The 23,803-nt window shown below is 37.7% G+C and overlaps 1 protein-coding gene across 1 annotated transcript; it reads left to right on the top strand.

Annotated features, from left to right (window-relative positions):
• Positions 1-628: 628 nt before the first annotated feature.
• Positions 629-10,390, top strand: LOC116630446 (hyaluronidase-4). The gene is made up of 3 exons (XM_032401180.1): positions 629-1,582; positions 8,323-8,412; positions 9,989-10,390. The coding sequence occupies exons 1-3, from the start codon at positions 629-631 to the stop codon at positions 10,388-10,390; spliced, it is 1,446 nt and encodes a 481-aa protein (XP_032257071.1).
• Positions 10,391-23,803: the final 13,413 nt, after the last annotated feature.

Raw genomic sequence — 23,803 nt, 5'->3', positions numbered from 1 at the left:
AAGAAACACACACACACACACACACACACACACACACACACACACACACAAGGTCTAGAGTAGGATGGATCCTGGCCAGGAACATATATAAGTACCCTAGCTGCAAGGGAGCCTGGGAAAGCATTCAGACATCTGGGCTTACTTAATGAAATAATAAAAAGGTTAAAAATAAAAAAATAATAAAAATAAAAATAAAAAATAAAAAGATTAAATGAGATGAATATTTTATAAAGTACTTAAAAATGGTGCCTAGGCTTTGATGAGTTTTCCAAAATGATAGTTGATATAATTTTGCATTTTTTTGTTTGATCATGAGGTTTTTTGGAGGGCAAGGACCACATCTTGTTCATCTTGTATTCTGGACATAGGGTCTGAAGTTCTGTGAATGTTCACTGAATTGCATTGCTTGCCCCTGAATAGAAGCTCAGTCACTACCCTTGCTTCTATATCTCAATTTATTTATATTCAAGCCTTTAAATAAAAAGCACCTTAAAATATAAATATGTAACAACAATAATATCTATCCAGTATTTGAGTCTTTTTCCTCCAAATATCACTAATAGAAAATTATATCTCCCTACAGGTCTTCCACAGTATATTAAAGCAGAAGATAAGGTTTTATCTTATCATGAAAGTATTATCTGAAGGACAATTAAGGTTTTGTGTTGTTCAACCAATACATCTCACGTCATGGCTGCTCATATTCTTCATTCTGAAGTCTATCTCTTCTCTAAAACCTGCCCGACTTCCAATTTATCAAAGGAAACCTTTTATAGCTGCTTGGAATGCTCCAACGGATCAGTGTTTGATAAAATACAATATAGGACTAAATTTGAAAATGTTTCAGGTGATTGGAAGCCCGCTGGCCAAGGCCAGGGGGCAAAATGTCACTATATTTTATGTCAACAGATTGGGATACTATCCATGGTATACATCACAGGGGGTTCCCATTAATGGGGGTCTCCCCCAGAACATAAGTTTGCAAGTGCATCTAGAAAAAGCTGACCAAGATATTAATTATTACATCCCTGCTGAAGATTTCAGTGGACTTGCTGTTATAGACTGGGAATACTGGCGACCCCAGTGGGCCCGTAACTGGAACACAAAAGATGTTTACAGACAGAAGTCAAGAAAGCTGATTTCTGATATGCAAGAGAACGTATCAGCTACTGATATTGAATATTTAGCCAAAGCAACATTTGAAGAAAGTGCAAAAGCTTTCATGAAGGAAACCATTGAACTGGGAATGAAGAGTAGACCCAAGGGCCTCTGGGGTTATTATTTATATCCTGATTGCCACAATTATAATGTTTATGCCCCGAATTATACTGGGTCATGCCCAGAAGAGGAAGTTTTGAGAAACAATGAGCTCTCTTGGCTCTGGAATAGCAGTGCTGCTTTATATCCTTCTATTGGTGTCAGAAAATCTCTTGGAGACAACGAAAACATTTTGCGTTTCTCGCAATTTCGAGTGCATGAATCCATGAGGATCTCTGCCATGACATCCCATGATTATGCTCTGCCTGTATTCGTCTACACAAGGCTAGGCTACAGAAATGAACCTTTATTTTTTCTTTCTAAGGTAAGACACCCCTTGCCAAAGATGGGGGGATTTCCTCCCTGTCTTTAAAAGAGACATTTCTTTTTTTCTTTTTTTTAAGATTTTATATATTTATTTGAGAGGGAGAGCACGAGCAGGGGCAGGGGCAAAGGGAGAGGGAGAAGCAGACTCCCCACTGAGCAGGGAGGCTGAGAAGAGGATGATCCCAGGACCCTGAGGTCATGACCTTAGCCAGAGGCAGATGCTTAACTGACTGAGCCACCCAGGTGCCCCTAAAAGAGACATTTCTTTGTTAATTATGTTCTTTGAAGAATTCTCAATTAGTGGTCTATTAGAAAGGAGCATAATTGTTCCTTTGACTAGCCATCCCTTTAGACTCTTCATTTATGCCAACTGAATTTTTTTTTTAAGATTTTATTTATTTATTTGACAGAGAAAGACACAGCGAGAGAGGGAACACAAGCAGGGGGAGTGGGAGAGGGAGAAGCAGGCTTCCCGCCGGGAAGAGAGCCAGACGCGGGGCTCGATCCCAGGACCCTGGGATCCTGAGCCAAAGGCAGATGCTTAACGACTGAGCCACCCAGGCGCCCCATATGCCAAGTGAATTTTAATTATCTTATTTATTATTCTTTTAAGGAACATGTTATGGAGGGAAGGTTAAAAGGCAATAAGAGCAACTCCTCCCCCCCTTCTTCCCCAGGTTTGAAGGTGCTCCCTCATGATTGGCTTTTTTTGAAGCAGTTGATGGTGGGCAGGCTGAAAAATCAGAGAGGATATTTTAAAATGGAGTAGTTTGCTCTCACATGTGGAAGTGTAATTGGAAGCATTCTAGCTCCTGGCCTCACCATCTAATGTCAAGAGAAGAAAGTGTTTCCTTTTTAATGCATAATACCAGTTTTGATAAAGCGTACAAGGGAGGCACAGCAATGTGAATATATGTAACACTACTGAACTATACGCTTAGAAATGGTGAAGGCAATAAATTGTATATGTGTCTTTTTACCACAATTAAAAAGTTTTTAAAAATTAAAAAAAATTTTTTTTAAAGGCATAAGGATGTTGCAAATCTGTAAAAAGTAGGTGGATCTATAGATTTAGCCATCTGGTTTATCCTTGACTATGACCATAGCTAATAGAAAGTTGGTAAGAGTGGTGCCAGTTTTTAAATTCAGTCATAAATTCATCACTAGTAGATGGTTTTGCAACCCTAGGGTAAAACTTACAAATACAAGTTTTATTCTGTTTATTTTACTGTTGTAGCCTAAGACCTCCCAAAAACCATAAGGGTAACTTTTAAAATAGATGAACTTTCAGCTCAATTTTCTCTCCCTTCTTCTCCCCTTGCTACTCTAGTAACTCAAATAAAAACTTTTAGAGATAAACACTTAAAAGTAGTTGCCGCTCTAATTGTTGGACTTCAATAATTATGTGTAAACTCTCTATGATGAGAAGACCTGAGACTTGTTCAGGCCTTCACATGGGTGGTGCAGTGGTGTTTTAAGATATTACTGGATATTATAGGTTTATCACATTTCCTCCTTCTCCACCATTACAAGTTTCAATTCACCAGCGTGTATTTTAATACACTTACACTTAAAGATGTTCTGACTGTGAAGCATCCAAGGAAGGAGGCTCAGGAAACCCAGATGAGGGCTTTAGCATAACCAGGAGGTATCTATGGAGTATATAGAGAATACAGCCTAATCCTCTGAAGAAGAAAAGGCACAGATGTATCGGGATTTGGTAAATGCTATGCCTTGGACATCATTAATGAGGTGAGTAAAGAAGAAAAAAGTCTCTATTGTGAACTGATATCTGTACTTCCCCGAAAAGTCATCAACAAATGATTAAGAATGATAGGAAATCAATACTACCTGGGAGGTTTAAAAAGTCCTCTAGATCTTCTTGACCCTGGAACTGAAAGTTAAATATTACTTTCTTCTATGAAACTTCTTTCCTTTTTTATATTTGACTTAAACAAGTTTCTATCTTTGATGATAATAAATTTACTTCCGGAAGAAACAATAAACTTCAAGGGACAAAGTCTTCATTTTGAAAGATTAGTTGACACTATTGGTACATTCTGCACATTTGGTAAACTTAGATAAGCTTCCTTGAGTAGCTACAGCCTCAGAAATATTTCTATTTTAAGAAAAGAAGGAACAACAGTTAGGGTCTCATCAAGAAACAGTTCTCTTTGGCAGTCCCAGGAATCATTCTGTATCCTTCTGAAAACTTTCTAAATGGTAAGGTATTTCCAAATGTTTTAAACCATCAGTTTACCCACCATTTTACTCTATCCTCCATAAAAATCTGCCCACAAAAATTTAAAAACCTGATATTCATCTATACCAAATCATAAATGACTAACAATGGCTTCCATTTCTGATCTTCCCAAAGATAGCTGCACTTTATTTTTTTAGGACTTTTTATTTTTAAGTAATCTCTATACCCAGTGTGGGGCTCACGCTTACAACCCTGAGATCAACAGTCGCATGCTCCACCGTCTGAGCCACCAGCACCCTGATAACCACAGTTCAGAGTCTGTTTATGTATGTGCGTGTTTGTGCATGTGTACACATACATATACAGTTAGGATTAGAGAAACGATTTACCAATAAGTAGCAAATTGCCTCAGCTGTCCAGACCTCCGTGACTCATTGTCTTAATATATAAAATGAGACAGTATTACCCGCCCTACCTACCTAGCAGAAGTATTATGAAAATCAAATGAGAAAATAGATATGAAAATTTGAGATACTAAAAAATATATGTGGTGCCGCTGTCACTTTTTAACAGGACCAAAGCCTTAAACTTGGAAAGGGAATATCTAAGAACAGAATCGAGGTCAGCAGCCATAGCTTGGTGGGATGATACAGGGGCAGTAACACTTCATTTCACACAAAAGATTGCCTACACTACTTACATACACACAACCTAAATAAAACCTGATGTTATGTTTTAAAAAATAACGAAAGGAGTTTTCTTGACTGTAGATTTAAAAATGTCTTTCCCTCTAATTAATTAATATTTCCTCTGATAACACGCAAAGGGAGCTCATTAGTGATGCTCCAGCTCCCCACAGTGGGCACCTTACTTATATGCACTGTGGTGAGCATCAGGGAGTGCTGGAGAAAACGCTAGGACCTGGAATATTTGTTGCTGTTACATCATGCGCTGTTCCCTTATTTCTTCTTTCATGTGACATCACTCATGTAGCTCATGCTCTCATGTGGTCCTTATCTATTCCCAGAGGCATCTTACCTGTGACTTCCCTCACTGAATAGTGCCCTTGCTCTTTTGGTCTCCAAAACATAGCTGCTCTGTGATTCATTCAGTACCCTGCTCTCAGCTAGGTGACAGTGAGCTAATTTAGTAGAGAAATTTGCATTAATATCTGCTATTGATTCCTTACCTCTAGTCAACATGTGCATAAAGACTCGCCATGTTGAATCAGTTCCAATAAACTCTAAAGGACACATTGGGAAGAAACTAACATTCCTTTTTTTTTTTTTTTTAAGATTTTATTTATTTATTTGAGAGAGAGAGCGAGAGAGAGTGTGAGCACACGTGCAGGGGGAGAGGCAGAGGGAGAGGCAGAGGGAGAGAGAAAGGGAGAAGCAGACTCCCCGTTGAGCAAGGAGCCCGATGTGGGACTCGATCCCAGGACCCCGAGATCATGACCTGAGCCGAAGGCAGAGGCTTAACCAACTGAGCCACCCAGATGCCCCTTAACATTCCTTTCTGATAATCAACCTCAGAAGGTGTGGGTTTCACGGCAAACATCTGTAGCTTCCTTACTTATAACCTATAAATACAAAATGTAAATGCTGTGTCTCCCACTTCCCTCTGATGACACTGCTTTAGCCCAAAGGAATTCATGGGAGATTTAGGGTTTCCAGTTCAGCATGGTAAGAAGCTTGGAAGTTGCTACTCCATCCTAACAAGTAAAAAGCTAAACAGACTGAAAAATCAAGTCTTCTTAAAAAAAGAAAAAAAAAAAAAAGAAAAATCAACTCTTCCTAGGTTTATGAGAAGGGATGGCACAGGGAAAATTGATGCCCTCAAAATTCGAGAGGCAGGCAGGTGAACACAGAGAATCACAACTTACCAGATCAGAAATCTCTGTGGGAACCACAGCCAGAGTAGGGAAACCTGAACTATAATTGACGAATTGCTGGAGGCTCAGTGAGGAAAATCTGAGAGATTAAAAACTCCAGGGGACTTGGTCATGGGTAGGGGTATACTTTTGCGAGTTTTCCCTCCAAAAGCTTATCAGGTACTCACAGGAATATCAGAGAAAAACGTTTTTATGCATCTGGCAGGGGGCAAGAGAAAAAGAATTATTTTGAATACTCAAGAACATTCTGTTCTTCTTAACAAGGTCTGCCCTCAGGAGAAACTATTTAACCAGTGCCAAACCTACTGGGGACTTATCAGAGCCTAAGTGAACTGGGAGAAGGGAAATACTCAACTCCAGCTGGCTCTAGTCTTCCACTTGCAAGAAGGGAAATGTCCTCCTAGCCCCATCTAGCCAACCTATTCCACCTAATAAGGGGGAAACACAACTGATCAACCTGTGAATTTCACAGACCAGAGGCAAAGGATCACTAAAAGACTGAGACCTAATCATAGGACTATAGAACCCTTCCATTTCCCCTACATCCTTACTAGCATATTACCGAGTGCCTATCTATAGCAGTTCCTTTTACCTAGTATGATCTATTTGCCCATCAAGAAAAAATTAAATCATGTCTAGCTATCAAGAAAAAAAACCACAAGACATACTAAAAGGCAGAAACAGAATTTGAAGAGATAGAGCAAGCATCAGAACCAGACTCAGATATGGCAGGGATGTTGGAATTATCAGACTGGAAATTTGAAACAACTATAATGAATATGCAAAGGGCTCTAATAGCATGCAAAAACAGATGGGCAATGTAAGCCCAGAGATGGAAATGCTAAGAAAGAATCAAAAAGAAATGTTAGAGATCAAAAACACTGTAGCAGAAATGAAGAATGTCTTTGATGGGCTTGTTTAGTAGACTGGACAGGGCTGGGGAAAGACTCCCCGAGCCTCGGGATGTCTCAATAGAAACCCCTGAAATTGAAAAGCAAAGAGAACAAAGACTGGAGAAAAAACAAAGCAAAATAAAACAGAATAGAATATTCCAGAACTGTGGGACAGCTGAAAAAGGTGTAACATACATGTAATAGGAATTCATGGAAGGCCATTGGGGGATTTGGCCCTTCTGATCACATCGTGTGAATATGGCTTCACTGAATTCAAAGTGAGTGGAGGGAGGTTCCCTGCTCCTTCTATCTTTGCCCAAAGAGGCAATGGGTGTAGACCCAGCAGAGTCCTCATTCTGGGCACTACATAGCTGGCCCCTCCCATATTCATCATATCATAGATAATTTTCAAAAACATTTCACTTCCACTATTTCGTTAGAGCCTCACGAAAACTCCTTCCTTTCCTGTTATGTCAGCTCGGACCTATTCAGCCGACTCCGTGGTCATAGAAATGGAAATGGATGTGAGCCTGAAAGGGAAAGTCGTTTAAACCAAAATCTCCACCCTTCTTGAAAATTTCCAAAAGAATAAAACTTTAAACACTGAAATTGTAAAACCTTTGAGTGGACCATAAAAGTGTCAGATAAGAAGATATATCTCAAGTGTTGATTTTAATATAAAAGGCCCAGGCAAAATACAATTATAAAGTTCTGCTTTTATTTCCCACCAAATCACCCAGTTACATTTTCTAGCAGGTAACTGATGGAAATTCATCCTTGGAGTAAAAGGTGAATGCTTAGTATCTGAAACAGTGGGAGAATATACTATAATTTAATTATCTAGGAAACCTACCATAGGACCTTAAATTAGGAAACCAACTGCATACCTTCAACTCCTAATTTCCTTCTGAAATGGCCTCAGTCCATGTTAATCCTTAAACACTTAAATCCTTTAGGATTACAAAACCAAAATTCCCCTGCTGAAATTTTGTTTTCATTTACCTTAACATACTAAGAAAAAGTCCGGCAGCTTTATCATGACTGGATGAGTCATAAATAGAGCCCATTAAGTCAGGTACTTTGAAATTATACACAAATAGTTTCAGAGACCAAATATAAGGGCAGACCAAATCAGAGCCTGTAGGTCCTTAACACTGTGTCCCTTTGCCTGGCCTTGGGATCCAAATGACACAAAACCCCTCTGGGTCCCTGTAGAGGTGAAGTCCTCACAGGAGTGTTGCAAATTGGGAAGAGAATTTAGCTAAGAGGAATGTGAGGTGTTCTCCACATTTGGCGAAGAAAAACTTTTGGATTCTGTTTCTGGGTCATGTACATATGGCGGGTTTGTGTGCATGTGGCCCTAGTTGACTTTGATTAAATAGCTTCCGGTGGCTATTTCTAGGCTGTCATCAAAATAATATCCTGTTTGGCAAAATGCAGGTTTTTCTTTAAAAATATTTAGTATGTTTTTCCATATGATTATGGAGTGTAATTTTTTTATTTTATTTTTTTAATTTTATTATGTTAGTCACCATACATTACATCATTAGTTTTTGATGTAGTGTTCCACGATTCATTGTTTGCGTATAACACCCAGTGTAATTTTTGAGCCTTGGTTTATTCAACATTAGTGTTACTCTAAGAAAGTGGAGAATCATCCTATTATATTGCACTCAGCCTCTAATCTTAATCCCTGGCGTGCTGTTTTATATCCAAATGAATAATGGACTTTATTCTCTTCAATCTAGCAAGATCTAATCAGTACCATTGGAGAAAGTGCTGCCTTGGGAGCTGCAGGCATTGTCATCTGGGGAGACATGAATTTAACTTCATCTGAGGTAAGGCAGGACCTTGACGGTACAGTTAATATTATTTAAAGTATTTGCTCTTCCTTGTATAGCTAACTCCAGTCGGAGCTCTCATGGCTCCCACAATAAACCAGCTTTAGAAGTAAAGTCCAAATCAATGCCTAATACACAGAAGGAGCTCAACAGTAATATTAACTTTTGTTAAGATAGTAATCATAATACTGACATTTGTTGACTACTTATTATGTGCTAGGATTGTGCTAAATGCTTTTTGTTTTGGATTTGCTCACTTACTGACCATAATAACCCTTATGAGGTAGGGACTACCATCCTCATTTATAGATGAAGAAACAAGAGAGGAAAATCCAACTAGGGTAACAGCTAGCTAAGCTAGTTAATGGTGTGCTGGCATTAACCACAGTTTGATTCTGGAGCCCTTGCATTTAACTACTACATAAAATGTGTTACATCCTATTTTGAGAAGAAGAAACAGATGGTAACTTTTTAATCTCCACATTGAATCTATTTTTTCTCTATGGGGAAATTAGCTGAAAATTAATAGCATTTAAAGTGAGATCTATAGCTCCCTTCAAATTTCTCCCAGATCAGATATGATTTACTCTAATAATAGTCTTTCTAGTTTTCCCCAATCCACATTAATCACTATCTCTTCTGTATTTCCAGATGCTGTTTGTTTATATCTCTATAGCATGATACATTTGCCTGGAATTGTAATACTCGTATCAACATTTTTTGTTAAATTGAATTTTTTGCAAGTTCGTGATGATCTGATATTATTCTTAGAATTGCACAGGCTCAATTTGTTGCTGTCAAGATATCTTTCATGAAACTGTTTGTGACAATTTCAGGTTAAAAGTCTCCTCTGTCCAATATAAGAATTAGGTAGAAGTGAGGAGAATCAATTCCTGACTGTCTAGGTGTGGTATTCCCCCTCCAGCCCATGCGGCTCATGAGAGGAAGCTGAGTGCACAAACCAGGTGGCCTCTGTTTAGAACACATAACAGGAACCACAAAAAAATGACCTAGTCAGCCTTCCAGGCTTTCCTGTGTTTGAATTGTATACAGAAGTCCAGAACCCAGGGCAGTTGATACTTGAGCATAATTAACAGGATAAATCCAGGAACCTACAGGTTGACTGTTAACAATAAATCGGTAGACTATGAGGATTCAGGTTCCTACACAACCAGGAAAGGTATCACAACACCCAAAAGGCGGCCAGAGGACAGCAGCTCTGGCATGATTTCTAATTTGGGCTTGTTCTTTTTTTCACACCTATTAAGTTGGGGGCTAGAAGGAGGAAAAAAGGATGTAAATCGGAAGAAGGCAGGGTGTGCTGACCCTGGGGCCCATTTGCAAGTTCAGTTGCTTAGCCCTAGTGTAACCTATTCTCCATCTCCTGCCCCTTGGACCTTTCATCCTTTCTGATCAGCTCCCCTGTGTTACAGCACCTGAGCCTAAGAGATCAACCAACTGGAGCCAAGATGTTAGGTTTCACTCCAGGCCAAAGAACTGCCTTGGGGGCCTAGACGCTCGAACCCTGTCAGTGCCAAAAGCCACTAAAACCCATTTGTTTCCACATTCCTAGGGCAACTGTACCAAGGTGAAGCAGTATGTGAGCTCTGATTTAGGGAGCTACATAGTCAACGTGACCCGAGCGGCTGAGGTGTGCAGCCTTCACCTCTGTAGGAGGAACGGGAGATGCGTAAGGAAGGTCTGGAAAGCTCCACATTACCTTCACCTGAACCCTGCCAGTTACCACATAGAGGCCTCCGCGGATGGAGAATTTATTGTGAAAGGAAAAGCATCTGACACAGACCTGGAAGCGATGGAGGAGAAATTTTCCTGTCATTGTTACCAGGGGTACGAAGGAGCCGACTGCAGAGGGACGAAGATGGCCCATGGCTGCTCTGGGGTTTCCTCCTTCTCTGGCTCACTAGTAACACTGAGCCTGCTGGTTTTAGCAGGTTCTCAGAGCGCTCGGTTGTGAGAGAATTGAGTTTCACGGGAACTGTATGGCCTATAGTCACTTAGAGAAGAGATGAAACTTAGGATGGGTTTTTTTTTTTCTTATGAAATCCATTGAGAGGTATCATAAGTAGACATTAACATAAACACGCACATATTACTTTATTTGGCTCTGATTTGGCTAAGAAACCAGATCCAGGAATAAAATCAGTGCAGTCTTCTTCATTACTGGAATGTTTAAGTTGTATTTAAACTAGACCTAGTATATTTTAGTCTTTATATGAACATGTGTGTGTGTGTGTAAATATACATATTAAATTATTGATTTCAAAGTCTGGTTTTTCTGGCCCTCAATGTATTAAGGACAGATTACGAAGTAATTATCTGATTCAACAGAAGAGGTCACCTCAGGGTATTCAATCTACTGAAAAGGACCAAATACAAAGTTCCTTGTTCCAGCCTTAGGTTCACGCTGGGCTTCTGTTCCCCACCTGAGCACACTGACTGCAGACCCAGGTCCTGATGTAGCTTCTCATGGGGGTGCAGAGACCGAGGCAAGGGGAGCTGTTCCCAACTCACTGCAAAGCCATCTATTCCAGTATGGTGCTTCTCTTACCCACTATGAGTCCTTCTCTCACAGACCCTGGCAATTTAAACACTATAAACGGCGGCAGGATAGTAGTCACGCTTGCCTAGGCTGACATTGCTCTAGGTCCAGAAATTGATGTCATGCTCATAAAAATGTGGTTTGTGTCTTTTGCAAGCAAAAATCATCACAAAAAAAAAATATTTAATAAACATTTAAGGGACCCAGAAGTGCTATTGGAAAGGGGTTCTACCAAGAAATATTTGATATTTTGGTCTCCATATGTAAGTTTTTAAGCAGTAGTTTTAGAGTCAGTTTGAATCTAATTTGAATCATGGTTTCATTACTCATCTGGATGTGTGACTCCAGGTAAGTTATTTATACTTCCCATTTTCTCATCCAAAATTTGGTAATATAGTTCTCACCTCAGTGAATTATTCTGAAGAGTAAATGGAATAGCATATCCCATGTGTACTTTGGCTCTTAATACATGTTGCTAACCTTCAACTATCTTCCCTTGACCACCAAAGTAATGGAAACACTTAGGATAAAACAGGGTCTTGGGCAATTTCCTCTTTCTGATGTTATGTTCTATTTATAAACCAGTTAGCCATTGTGTTCTCTTGAGAGGCATGTTCAATTGATAGGATTTCCTACCCCTGGAGAAAATCTACTTGGAAGGTAAACTCCAGATAGGTATGATGTTGTAACAAGGCATGAGACTTGGTTCAACCTCCTCCGCTGCCTCTTTTCTCTTTTTAGGAAACATTTGCAATCCAGGTGTGCTGTTTTCAACTTTGGGTCCAGCTTGTCCGAGTTATGGACATGGTTAAGGTCTAATTTGTAAGTGTTAAATACAAACAAAACGAGACAAAATACTTTTATAATACTATGAATGAGAGGTATCATAGACTAACTTTTTATTTTCATATCAAAGATAAGTCAACACATTATAGAAAATTTGGAAAATAGAAAAAATAATAAGGGGAGTCACCAATAATCACTATTAACATCGGGTAACTTTTGGTATATTTATTTTTAGCCTTTCTTCTAAAGACTTTTTTTTTTACATGATTGTAATAAAAATACATGAATAATTTTGTGTCCTGTGTTTTTCACTTAACCATGTTAGAAGTAGTTTTCATGCTCTTTCATAATCCTCAGGTCATCTGAATGTCATCTTTAAAGCCACATAATAGTCTATCAACTGGATGGAGCAAAATTTAATCAACAATTTTCCATAAGTTTTATTTATTTATATTTATTTATTTGAGAGAAAGAGAGAGAGAGGAGGGGAGGGGCAGGAGGGAAAGGGAGAACCCCAAGCAGACTCCCTACTGACCAGGGAGCCTGACACGGGTCTCGATCTCATGACCCCAAGACCATGACCTAAGCCAAAATCAAGAGTGTGACGTTCGACCAACTGAGCCACCCAGGTGCCCCCCATAAGTTTTAATTTTGAAATGTCTACCATTTAGTCACCTCATCAGAGAATACTTTCCAGATCACCCTCCTAATTCATTCATTCACCTAATAATCAGTTTTTACATTCATCAATTTATTAAGCATTTCTTCTTATTAGGCACTGTTAAAATGCATCCTTGAACAAAAGAAAGAGCCTTGTCTTCTTAGAACTTACATTCTAGCTGGAGAAGACAGATATTAAACATACAAATAAGCAACTTATATCAGATATTAGCTCTCTGGGAAAGAAAATAGAGAGGGGGGTGGGATTTTTCCATGTGTTGGGCCTCAGTAAGCAGGTGCTGTGTGAATGAAAGAGAGTTAGCTATGAGGATATTTGGGGGCACAGTTTCAGAAAAATGAGTCAGCTAGCACACATTTGGTAGTAGGCCTGGTGCATTCAAGGAAGAGCAAAGAAGGTACTGGGGCTGGATACTTCCCTTCACCATTAACTTCCATCTTTTGGTCTGTAGTATTTATCACCATCTGGCATAGTGTATATTACATACTTGTTTTTTTCTGTCTTCCCTTACTAGAACGTAAACTAGAACAATGAGGACTTCACTTTGTTCAGTATTTGCTAGAATACTACTTGTTACAGTGCCTAGCACATAGTATGTGTCCAATAAGTTTTTGAATGAATGAATCATTCAATGATTCAGAAACCTGAATCAATGGAAGCTATATATTTGTTGTAAGGGTTGTTTTGTTGTTTTTTTTTTTAATTCTGCACATGAACAGTAAGTTGTTACCAAGCCATACCCAAACATTAGTGTTCTATTCTAATCCTAGAACATTAGCTTCTGAAATCTGTAGTTTAACTCTGTTGAAGAACTCAGGCCCAAAGAGAAAAAATCATTTGGCAAAGTCAAAGAGCCAGTTTGTAAAAGGGCCCAATCTGGGGGTGGGGGATGGGTGAAATAGGTGATGAGGATTAAAGAGTACACTTACCATGATGAGCACTGAGTAATGTATGGAATTGTTGAATCACTATATTGTACACCTGAAACTAGTATAACACTGTATTTTAACTATAGTGGAATTAAAATAAAAAACTTAAAAAAAGTATACTCCTCCATCCTCCCACAAAAAAAAAAAAAAAAAAAAGAGCCCAATCTGGAATCTGAGTTGCTGAGTTTTCTTTCCACCATAACTGGTTGTAATGGAATCCAAATATATTCTTTCAGGTTTTGACCAAGAATTTAATGCATTTTTAAAAATTAATTTGGGCTACTATTAGTAATTATGTTCAATCAAACTCCAGATATTCCAGTTGTAGATTCTCTATTTAATTCAGCTCATTTCTCCTGGAAAGGAAATCTACCTCCTGAGGGGCTTAATGACCATAGCTTCTTTGGATCACCCTAACTTCCCTTTATGGAAACAGCAAGGTACTTCACCTCTCTAATCTGTAATATTCTCTTTTATAAAAGGGAGATAATAATGGTATCCTTTGGGGCGCCTGGGTGGCTCAGTTGGTTAAGCGACTGCCTTCGGCTCAGGTCATGATCCTGGAGTCCCTGGATCGAGTCCCGCATCGGGCTCCCTGCTCAGCAGGGAGCCTGCTTCTCCCTCTGACCCTCCCCCCTCTCATGTGCTCTCTCTCTCTCATTCTCTCTGTCTCAAAAAAAAAAAAAAAAATTTAAAAAAAAAAAAAAAAAAAAAAAATAATGGTATCCTTTGTCCTTTTATACTGATTTAATGAAATCAATCAGGTAAAATACTTAGCATAAAACCTGGCACATAAAAAATCCCTAGCAGGGTGCCTGGGTGGCTCAGTCATTAAGCATCTGCCTTCAGCTCAGGTCATGATCCCAGGGTACTGGGATCCAGTCCCACATTGGGCTCCCTGCTCAGCAGGAAGCCTGCTTCTCCCTCTCCCACTCCCCCTGCTTGTGTTCCTGCTCTCACTCTCTCTCTCTCTCTCTCTCTCTCTGTCAAATAAATAAATAAATAAATAAAATTAAAAAAAAAAATCTAAAAAAAAAAAAGATTAAAAAAAAAATCCCTAGCAAATGTTAGCTATTATTATCAAGTACTTTCAATATTGGTCCCATAAAAGCTGTGATAGGCAATATTGTCTCTATTTTGAAGTAGAAATTATATATGATTCAGAGTATTGAAATGACTAACTTAATATCACAAAGAAGTACCCAGACCTTGAACCCTCTTTGGGAAACTCTTTTTAAAGATTTTTTAATTTTATTCACTTGAGAGAGAGCGAGCGCACGAGTGAGAGAGTGAGGGAGAGTACAAGCAGGGGAAGGGTTAGAGGGAGAGGGTGAGAGGGAGAGGGTGAGAGGGAGAGAGAGAAGCAGACTCCCCACTGAGCAGGATGCCCAATGCGGGGCTCGATCCCAGGACCCTGGGATCATGACCTGAGCCAAAGGCAGACGCTTAACCGACTGAACCACCCAGGTGCCCCCTTTTTGGGGAAACTTAAACTAGTTATCTTTTTATCATATCTCAGCAGAATACAGAAGACTTATTAGTACCAAATTTCTTTTTACTAATTTACAGAGATATATAACCTACAAGTATACTGATTCCGGTATCAGGTAATCAGTGCTTTTTTTGACCCCATGTAAGAAAAACTCTTAAATTAACCAATCTACTAGCAATGTATCCTTAGCTTGCATACTCTAAATAACATTTACCTATAAAAGAAACCAGGGTCTCTTAGGGAAATGTCCAATTCTAGATCTAAGACAGGAAATGTATACAATGAATTAGAAATATTTTGTTGTACCATTAAGCAAAGATGCTATCAAAGATTAATAGAATTGTATCAAAAATATCCACTAGCCAACTTAAAGAATCTTCTGCTGCCAAAGGTGGGAAAATTCAAGAATCACTAAAGAAACAACTGCAATGGACTGAAAGGCATCAAATGTATTTAAATCCTTGAAGTCAAAATGATATTAAAGAAAAACCTTCATTGACCACCTTTGAAGAATGTTAAGGAACCAACTTACTACTCTGAAAACTGGTAAGTTACAAGGGAAAAATAAACCATTTATTGTACATTTCTTATATGAACTCTATATATCTCAGGGTAACCAAAGAGTGGAGGAGGGAAATTTTCTTATTCAAGCAACAAATGAGGAGCGTATGATAAAATTAGAATATAAGCATTTTGCAGTTCCTAATGAATTAATGAATCAGGCACAGATCATCAATGGCTGCTAACATCATGAAAAGAGATAAAACCAGACATTACATACCACTTAACTGAAGTATGTAACACCAGCTAAGAATAAATCCTTTCAGAAATCAAACAGAAATCTGATCAGGCTTCTACAAATTCACAGGAAACATTAGGAACAAAGGAAAATGCAGAACAACATGACAGGGATATAATGATCAAAATTCAGTTCCTAAGGAGCTCTGTAGGACAAATAATCTGGTTTTATCAACAAATAAATGGCAAAAAAAAAAAAAAAAAGAAGAAGAATGAACGAATCCATGTGTATATCAACATGGGGCTTGTTAAATGAATTATAGTAGATCTGTACAATGGGATAACATTCAGCTTTTAAAACGGAATGAGTAAGTTCTCTGTATGCTGATGTCAAAAGACCTCTAAATACAATTGTCTTGCTTCAGCTTTATTTTCACTTCGATCTAATCACATTGGAGGCAACTCACTATCTTATACATTAGAAATCTATTTCCAATCACAGTTTAGAAAACACTTCCTGGATATAGCTAAACTAATCATAAGTTTTTTAGGATCCAGTGGGTATGGAACTCTAAGGGGATACAAACACAAAAGCCAAAAGTGACCAGCTAAACTCAAGGAAATGATATCATCAAGAAAAGGGAACCAGAATAGGCCATTACTAAGTCATGTACCTCAAATATAAAGTAATATATAAAGGGATATAATATATTAAAGGGAACAGAGATTGGGGAATAATGAACAGTCTATGCCACTCTACATCCTGTAATATATAGTTCTATCTATATTTTTTAGAAATTTGCTTATTCTAAATCTGGAGCAGCAGCTCTATTTTGTGATTATAACTTAAAATGATAGAATAAAATTTAATAATGGGAAAAATAACTTGTGTCAAAGTGAATGCTAATAGTGTGCTTTTTGTTTCTACTAGAGAACTAAATGTATAAACTTACTGATTCCTTTGTCTTTTTTTAGAACTAATTTTAAGAACTTGGAAAATTTTTAATGTTGCTGAATATTCGTTTATGAACTTGAGTTCTTCTCTGCAGATCTAGGAACCATCAATTTTTCACTTCAAATATTTCTTTTATTATGAAAACTCAGAACAGAGTACTCTATTCTTTGTGTTTGGAAAGTAAAAGTCTTAGGTCATCATTAAGACCGTTTATTGCAATCTGTTCTATTAACATACTAAGAGAAGTAATTTTCTGCAATCAAATTTATTGCTACCCCAAATAACTTTTAATTCTTTTGTCAAAGAAAAATAGATAATAAATATTGTATTTCTAATGTATTATCTATTGCACTGTGTTTGTACACCTAAGTGTAACAGGGTGCTATACTCTCTTACCTAGGAGCATTTACTGATTTTAATTTGTGTGTATCCTTACAACCTATATTTCCCTCTGGGCATATGAAATCTGCCCTCTCTTGAAAAATATTAATCGATTTGGCCTTTGGAGGCAGTGCAAGACTCTCTTCTACAAAGAGCACAGGGACTAAGAATTATCAGACTCACTACTTGATCAATCTCAAGATGGTGTATGACATTCTAGCTATCGCATCTGAATTCCAGGCAGCACAATGGAGGAAAGTCCAAAGACGAAATAAAGCAAACACAATAAATCTCCTTTAGAATATTTCCCAGAAACTGTCTGGGGAAATAATGCACCAGTTTATATCCTTTGGCAGAATTTGATCACCTGACCCCATTTTGCGCTGCAAGGAAGACTGGTAAATGTCGTCTTTATTATTTCTGACAGCCATTTGGCTAGATTAAAATCTATTATTATTAAAGGGAACAGAAATTGGGGAATAATGAACAGTCTATGCCACTCTACATCCTGTACAATGGACACTTTTTTCATTTCATTTTTTCATCCCCCTACTCACTGAAACTTCCTGAAAAGTAGGGACTATCTTATGCAAATAAGATAAGATTATCTTATATAATAAATATAAATAAGATTGTATCTCCAGGTCAAGCTCAGACCAGACACATAGGAGGTACTCGAAAAATATTTGTTAAAACAGAGAATAATAACTTGCTAGCCAAAGATGCATATTAAAATCACTTGGGAAGCCATCCCAAAACAAGCACTTCTGGGCCTACCACCTACTGTGGAGTCAGAAGTCTTGAGCTTACATGCACATTCTGAAAAAGCTTCCCAATCCATGATTAATGTCTGTTCCTAGTGAGAAAACATTAAACTAAATAATAAGAGAAGAAAAAGTAATATAATCTTTTTTAAAAAACCATTAATTGGAGTTCTGCTTCACATCCTAAGCTATAGTGACACAAAATAGATTGTGCTTAGGAATTGTGAGAGCCATAATGTGGGGATGCTTTGCCTCTACCTCCTTCCTTCCTCCTTCTCCCTTCTTTCTTCTTTCTTTTCTCCTTTCTTTTTTCCTTCCTTCCTTCCTCCCTTCCTTCCTTCCTTCCTTCCAGTTAAATTGAATTTCTGTCCAATATTTTAGTTCTTTTCATTTTAATTTCCCAAATTAAACATCATTATTATTTTTATTATATACAAACACAGTTTGTTTAGATTTACTTACATATTTACCTTTTATTCCCTCATTTTACATTTTTATATATCAAATTTCTGTCTAGGATCACTATCCTTTTTACTGAGGAACATCTTTTATCGTTCCATTAGTGAAAGTCTGCTGGGGGAGAACTCTTTGTGTTTTTAATTTGATAATTTCTTAATTTTACCCTTAATATAGAAAGATAGTCTCAATGGGTATAAAAGTATAGATTGATAGTTATTTTCCCTTAGCATTTTGTAGATCCTTATCCTAGTTTTCTATTGTTTTTGGTGATAAAACTACTTTCTATCTAATTGCCTTCCTTTGTAAGTAATCTGACCCATTTTGCAATGTTCTGTCTGGTTTTGGAGTTCTATAGTTTTGGTTTAGGGTCTAAGTGGGTTTTTTTCTGCTTATCCTGCTTATCATCTGACAGTCTTTATCATTTTATGATTCCATATTTTTCCTTTTTAGTATTTTATACATAGATATTTAATATTTTATAATTCCTTGAACATTAGGAGATTCTGTGTTTGTTGTTTTTTATTCTTGCTAACCTCAGTAATGATAGCTTATTTATTTGTGTTTGGCAATTTTTGATAATGAATTCATATTTTAGTCTGTGAGAATTCTAAGTGTCAAAATTTGGGTTGCTTTCCTGTAGAGAGAATTTTTTAAAAATTATACAACTCAATTGAGATATAATTCACATATTATACAATTCTTCAATTTGAGTATTCATTTCAATGATATTCAGAGTTGTGCATTCATCACCCCATTAATTTTAGAACATTTTTCTCACCCCCCAAAACCCCACAAAGCCATTAGCAGCACTATTCATTTTTCCCCAAACCACCCCACCCCAAGCCTAGAGAACCACTCACGTACATACATGACATGCTAAAAAGTGACAGGTGGAAAAAGGCAACCCTAAATTGGTTAATGCTCTGTGCTAGGAAAGTGTTTGTCATTAAAAGAATCATAAGAGTCTTTCAAATGCTCTCAGCTTGGTATTTACAAGATAAAATTTTACTTCACAAGACGATTAAGAATGATATTTCTCCCTGCTTGTACTCTCTCTCTCAAATAAATAAATAAAATCTTTAAAAAAATGACAAAAAAATGATATTTCCTTAGTGGAGCCTAAGAAAAAATAGTCTGAGATGCTAATGAGAGTCAGTAACAGGGGCTATTTTCCAGTTACTCCAGAAATACAGCAAAGATGTTCCTTATTAGCAATAGTACAAGGCTGAATTCTGTGTACCTTAACCAAGACCAAACCTCCCCTTTTCAATCCATTACCTCTTTTCATAGACTCCCAAGATCTAACCTACAGTTGTTTACTTGGCCTTCAACTTATTCAAAACTGACTTTCCCCATAACTTTGGCACCATCGGGTTTGATTGTCAAAATCCAGGAAGAGGTGAGGGAGAGGAGAAAACAAATTATACATGAGTAATCATTAGTGACTGGGTCAGGGTGGACTAAATTGTCCTGACTGGGTAGATTCCTTCTGTTGCCTCGTTTAATAATTCATCACAAGTAAATAATAAGAGATTTCCACATTGAAAATCAAATATTGGGTTTGAACTTCCCTATTCCTTCCTTTCATTGACCTTTGACCCACACATTATTAACAGACACTGGCAATGCCCACACAGATCCCCCAAGGTCCCTTATATAATTTGTTATGCATCCAGTTCCCCATATTCAGCGTGCCTCCCCTCCACCTTCCTTCCAGTTCAGTGTGGTTTTGTTTCCCCTCATCCCGTAATTGGATCCCTTGCATGAGCAGGCTTATGCTGCCCTCCTCAGGACCTTATTGAAATTGCATCATTTCTTGGCTACGTCTCCTTTCTGCTTCTTTCATTCTCTTAAGTGTTTTTTTTTCCCTGAGAAAACTTCCTTAATAAATCATTGCACATGAAACCTTATCCTAGGTTAGCTGCTAGGGAACCTGACCTGAAATCATTTTGTTCTCCAAATATTTAGAGACAAGCATAAAAAAGGAAGTTTGCCTTTTACATGGAAACAATATGTTTATTGTTAAAGAACATTTAAAGTAAGTTCAAGCCCCACATTGGGTGTGGAGATTACTTAAAACAAAATCTTTAAAGAAAAATAAAATAGTTGAATCAACAAATTAAGTAATCAGCACCTATGGTATAGTTTGAGATGCCCCAGTGACTCCAGAACATCTCAATATTCTTCTGCAGTGTCTGAAATTCTCACTTAGGCAAACAAACAGACATGTTAGAACACAAATTGGAAAATACCCTTTAGAACATGTGACAAAGTGGAAAATACCCTTTAGACCACGTGACAAAGCGCTAATTCCTTTATGTAAAGAGCTCTTAAACAAATCAGTTCAAAACAACGCAAACCTAACATGGGAAAAGGACAAAGACAGAAAATCACCCCAAAGAAACTATGAAATGGCTCAATTTCTCAAAATAAAAGAAATTGTGATTAAAATGACAATGAGATACCATTTTTACATTACCTAGTTAGGCAATGTCTTTATAAAGTATAACAATACAGTGTTAGTTTGGGTATGGGGATTCAGCCTTAATTTTTGGAAGGAGTGTTAACTGATACAATCTCTTTAAGAGTCAACATTATACATTACACTTTAAAGTGGACAAGACTTGCCTTTTCAACCCTAATTGCTGTCTTTCTCATTCTTCTTTTCAAGTTTTGTAAGAGCATTTGCTATAGTCTCAATATTTGTGTCCCCTCAAAATTCATATGTTGAAATCGTAATACCCAGTGTGATGTATTAGGAGGTGGGGCCTTTGGGAGGTGCTTAGGTCATGAGGGTGGGTCCTCATGAATGGAGTTAGTGGCCTTATGAAAAAGCCCCCAAAGAGCTTGCTAGCCTTCTTCCACTATGTGAGGATACAAAGAGAAGTCTGCAACCCGGAAGAGGGCCAACACCCAACTGTGCTGGCACCTTGACCTTAGACTTCCTAGCCTTGACAACTGTAAGAAATAATTTTCTGTTGTATACAAGCTATTTAGTCTGTGATATTTTGTTATAGCAACCCAAATGGATTAAAACAGCATTTATCATTCTGAAATTATTTGCTTATTTACTTGCTTATTGTCTCCTCACACTAAGTGCAAGCTCCATAGAGCAGACACTGGTCTATGTGGTATCCTCCATGCCTATGCTTGACATGTAATAAACACTCCATTTAAAATAGTTGAATCAGGGTGCCTGACTGGCTCAGTTGGTGGAACCTCCTAATACCATCACACTGGGTATTAGGATTTCAACATATGAATTTTGAGGGGACACAAATATTGAGACTATAGCAAATGCTCTTATAAAACTTGAAAAGAACATTTAAAATAAGTTCAAGCCCCACACTGGGTGTGCAGATTACTTAAAACAAAATCTTTAAAAAAAAATAAAATAGTTGAATTTACAAATTAAGTAATCAGCACCTATGGTATAGTTTGAGATGCCCCAGTGACTCTAGAACATCTCAATATTCTTCTGCAGTGTCTGAAATTCTCACTTAGGCAAGTAACAAAGATGCTAAGGGAGCCTATTAAACTATTATATCATGAAAATCTAAATAGAGGTAAATTAGCTAAGGAATTGGAGCAAGAAAGAAGTTGGTTGTAACTGAGGTTGTAGGCCAGGTAAGATCAGAATCATGAAGTAGATCTTAATTAATTGCAAGCAAGTAGATGGCAGACCTTGGAGTGTGGGGAGCCTTATTTGGGTTGCAGAGATTATAGCCAAGAGAAGTTTTAAGATAAAATACAGAGGAGAAACCAGAATTAAAACCAAAGCAGGCAGAGTACTACAGTGTTCACCAGAATGTTCTAAGCAGAGAAGTGAAAACCAGGGCACAGAGGAATATCCTTCAGGCATCAGAACAGATCAAGCAGGGAGAAGCAGTGGGTTATAACCAGAGCCTACAGAGGGCAGCCCATGAGTACAGGCACAGAAGAATTAAGGGGAATCCACGACATTATTTCTGGATGAAGAGGGAGGCATTAGAGGTGCCAGCCAACTTAGGCAGATTATGACAAAAATAATGGAGACTTCCCAGTTTTGTCACTAGTAGGAATATGGAAAGGGGCAGGGTTGAGGTGTGGAACAATTCTGTCCCTTTAGGTAGTACCCTATACTTGACTACAGACACTAATGCTACAAGAGACTAAGGGTTTCTGGACACGGTCTAGTTTTAGCCAACCCTCTGATCTGGGACCTTGGTTCCAGCCACATCTCTTTGGGCTCTTTCTGGAGTTCTCTCCCTGAGATTTTAAAATTCGAGTCTAAATCTTTGAAGATAGCCAGAAACATCTCACATATCATCCAAGCTAGCTTTTTGATAAAACAAATCTCTTAAACTGAAGAACCCACCTGGTCTCACAGCAACTGGTTTATTTTCTTCATCTGAACTGCTGAGCTAAGGCTCTCCAGGACTTTGGTAATGGAGTAGATATGGTTCTGAAATCTGAATCTAAGGGATTCAACTGAAACTTGCTTGCCTGAGGTTAAAAAAAAAAAAAAAGTTGAGTAGCATCTGTAAAACAGGGACAAAACTTGTGTCTACTTCTTAGGATTATTATTGGGAAGAAATGTGTTAATATGTCTACAGTGTCTGGGAGAGAGAAGGGAAGAAGGGAGAGGAAGGGAAGAAATGGAAGAAAATTAAAATGTTACTGACTATTCAACTCTCTTCTCAGAGTTGGGACTGAGGCTGAACTCAGGTCAGTGCCCTTTGTCCTCTGTTTCCTCAACGTGCTTTATATGACAAAAATGTGTAGGCTCGGTGCTGATGGGCGCAGACTTCACCCATCTTACATTGTATTTTTCTGAGAAAGTTGTATGACAAAGGTGTACTTCAATTTATCAGTTTTGGCAAAGTTAGAAGGTAATATACATTAACCGGGAAATAAAAGACCCCCATAAATAATTCAAATTTACCTCTAATTTAAGTAAAGGGTTAGTCTTTTAGTTTAAAGGACTTCTTATTCTAACTTCTTAGGTCCTGTGATGTGGAAAGTTAGTAACTATGAACACAGCATTTCCATTTTCCTGTTCAAAACCGAATAAATGAGGTCAAAACATGAAACATGATTGCCACATTAATGCCACTAATCATTTGGAGTGAATAAACAAAAAACAAGAGTTGCACCAAAAAATTAATAGAAAGGGTGAACATTCTGTTAAAGTTATTGACATCAAAAGCAGGCAGGGTTTAGGAGTAAGCTCACTGCAAACGGGGTCTAACTGCGCACCTTTGAAAATATTTAGATTGGGCTTTAATTCCTTTTTTCTCAAGTGAGTTGATTCTAATAGCAAATTATGATGATTAATTATGCCAGTGGAAGTATGTCCATATCTACATGTGTCCTAGACAATTAAAATATTCAGTCTCCCTTCTCAGAAAATATCCTGTTTTATATTTTCATCTCTGTAATAATAGTGACCTGTCCAGTAGAGGACATTGTAAAGAGCAAGATTTTCAGAATTAGCTAGAACTGGGTTGGTGGGCAAATTATTTAATTTTTGCTAATGCTTACTTCCTCATTTAGAAAATGAGGATGATAATTCTTACCCCAGAGTGTTATGGAGACATTCAAATACCATAACTAATTGTTAACTAAAAACCCTTAGATGACTTCCTAATTAGTTGTTGATTGTC

The sequence above is a fragment of the Phoca vitulina genome, unplaced genomic scaffold (assembly GCF_004348235.1).
Source record: "Phoca vitulina isolate PV1807 unplaced genomic scaffold, GSC_HSeal_1.0 scaffold4, whole genome shotgun sequence".
NCBI lineage: Eukaryota > Metazoa > Chordata > Mammalia > Carnivora > Phocidae > Phoca > Phoca vitulina.
This window is presented reverse-complemented; position numbering and strand designations above follow the sequence as displayed.

Coding starts and splice junctions, on each gene's coding strand:
- LOC116630446 (XM_032401180.1), top strand. CDS start 629: ATGAAAGTATTATCTGAAGGACAATTAAGGTTTTGTGTTGTTCAACCA. Junction 1,583..8,322: donor CTTTATTTTTTCTTTCTAAG/GTAAGACACCCC, acceptor TCTTCAATCTAG/CAAGATCTAATCAGTACCAT. Junction 8,413..9,988: donor TGAATTTAACTTCATCTGAG/GTAAGGCAGGAC, acceptor CCACATTCCTAG/GGCAACTGTACCAAGGTGAA.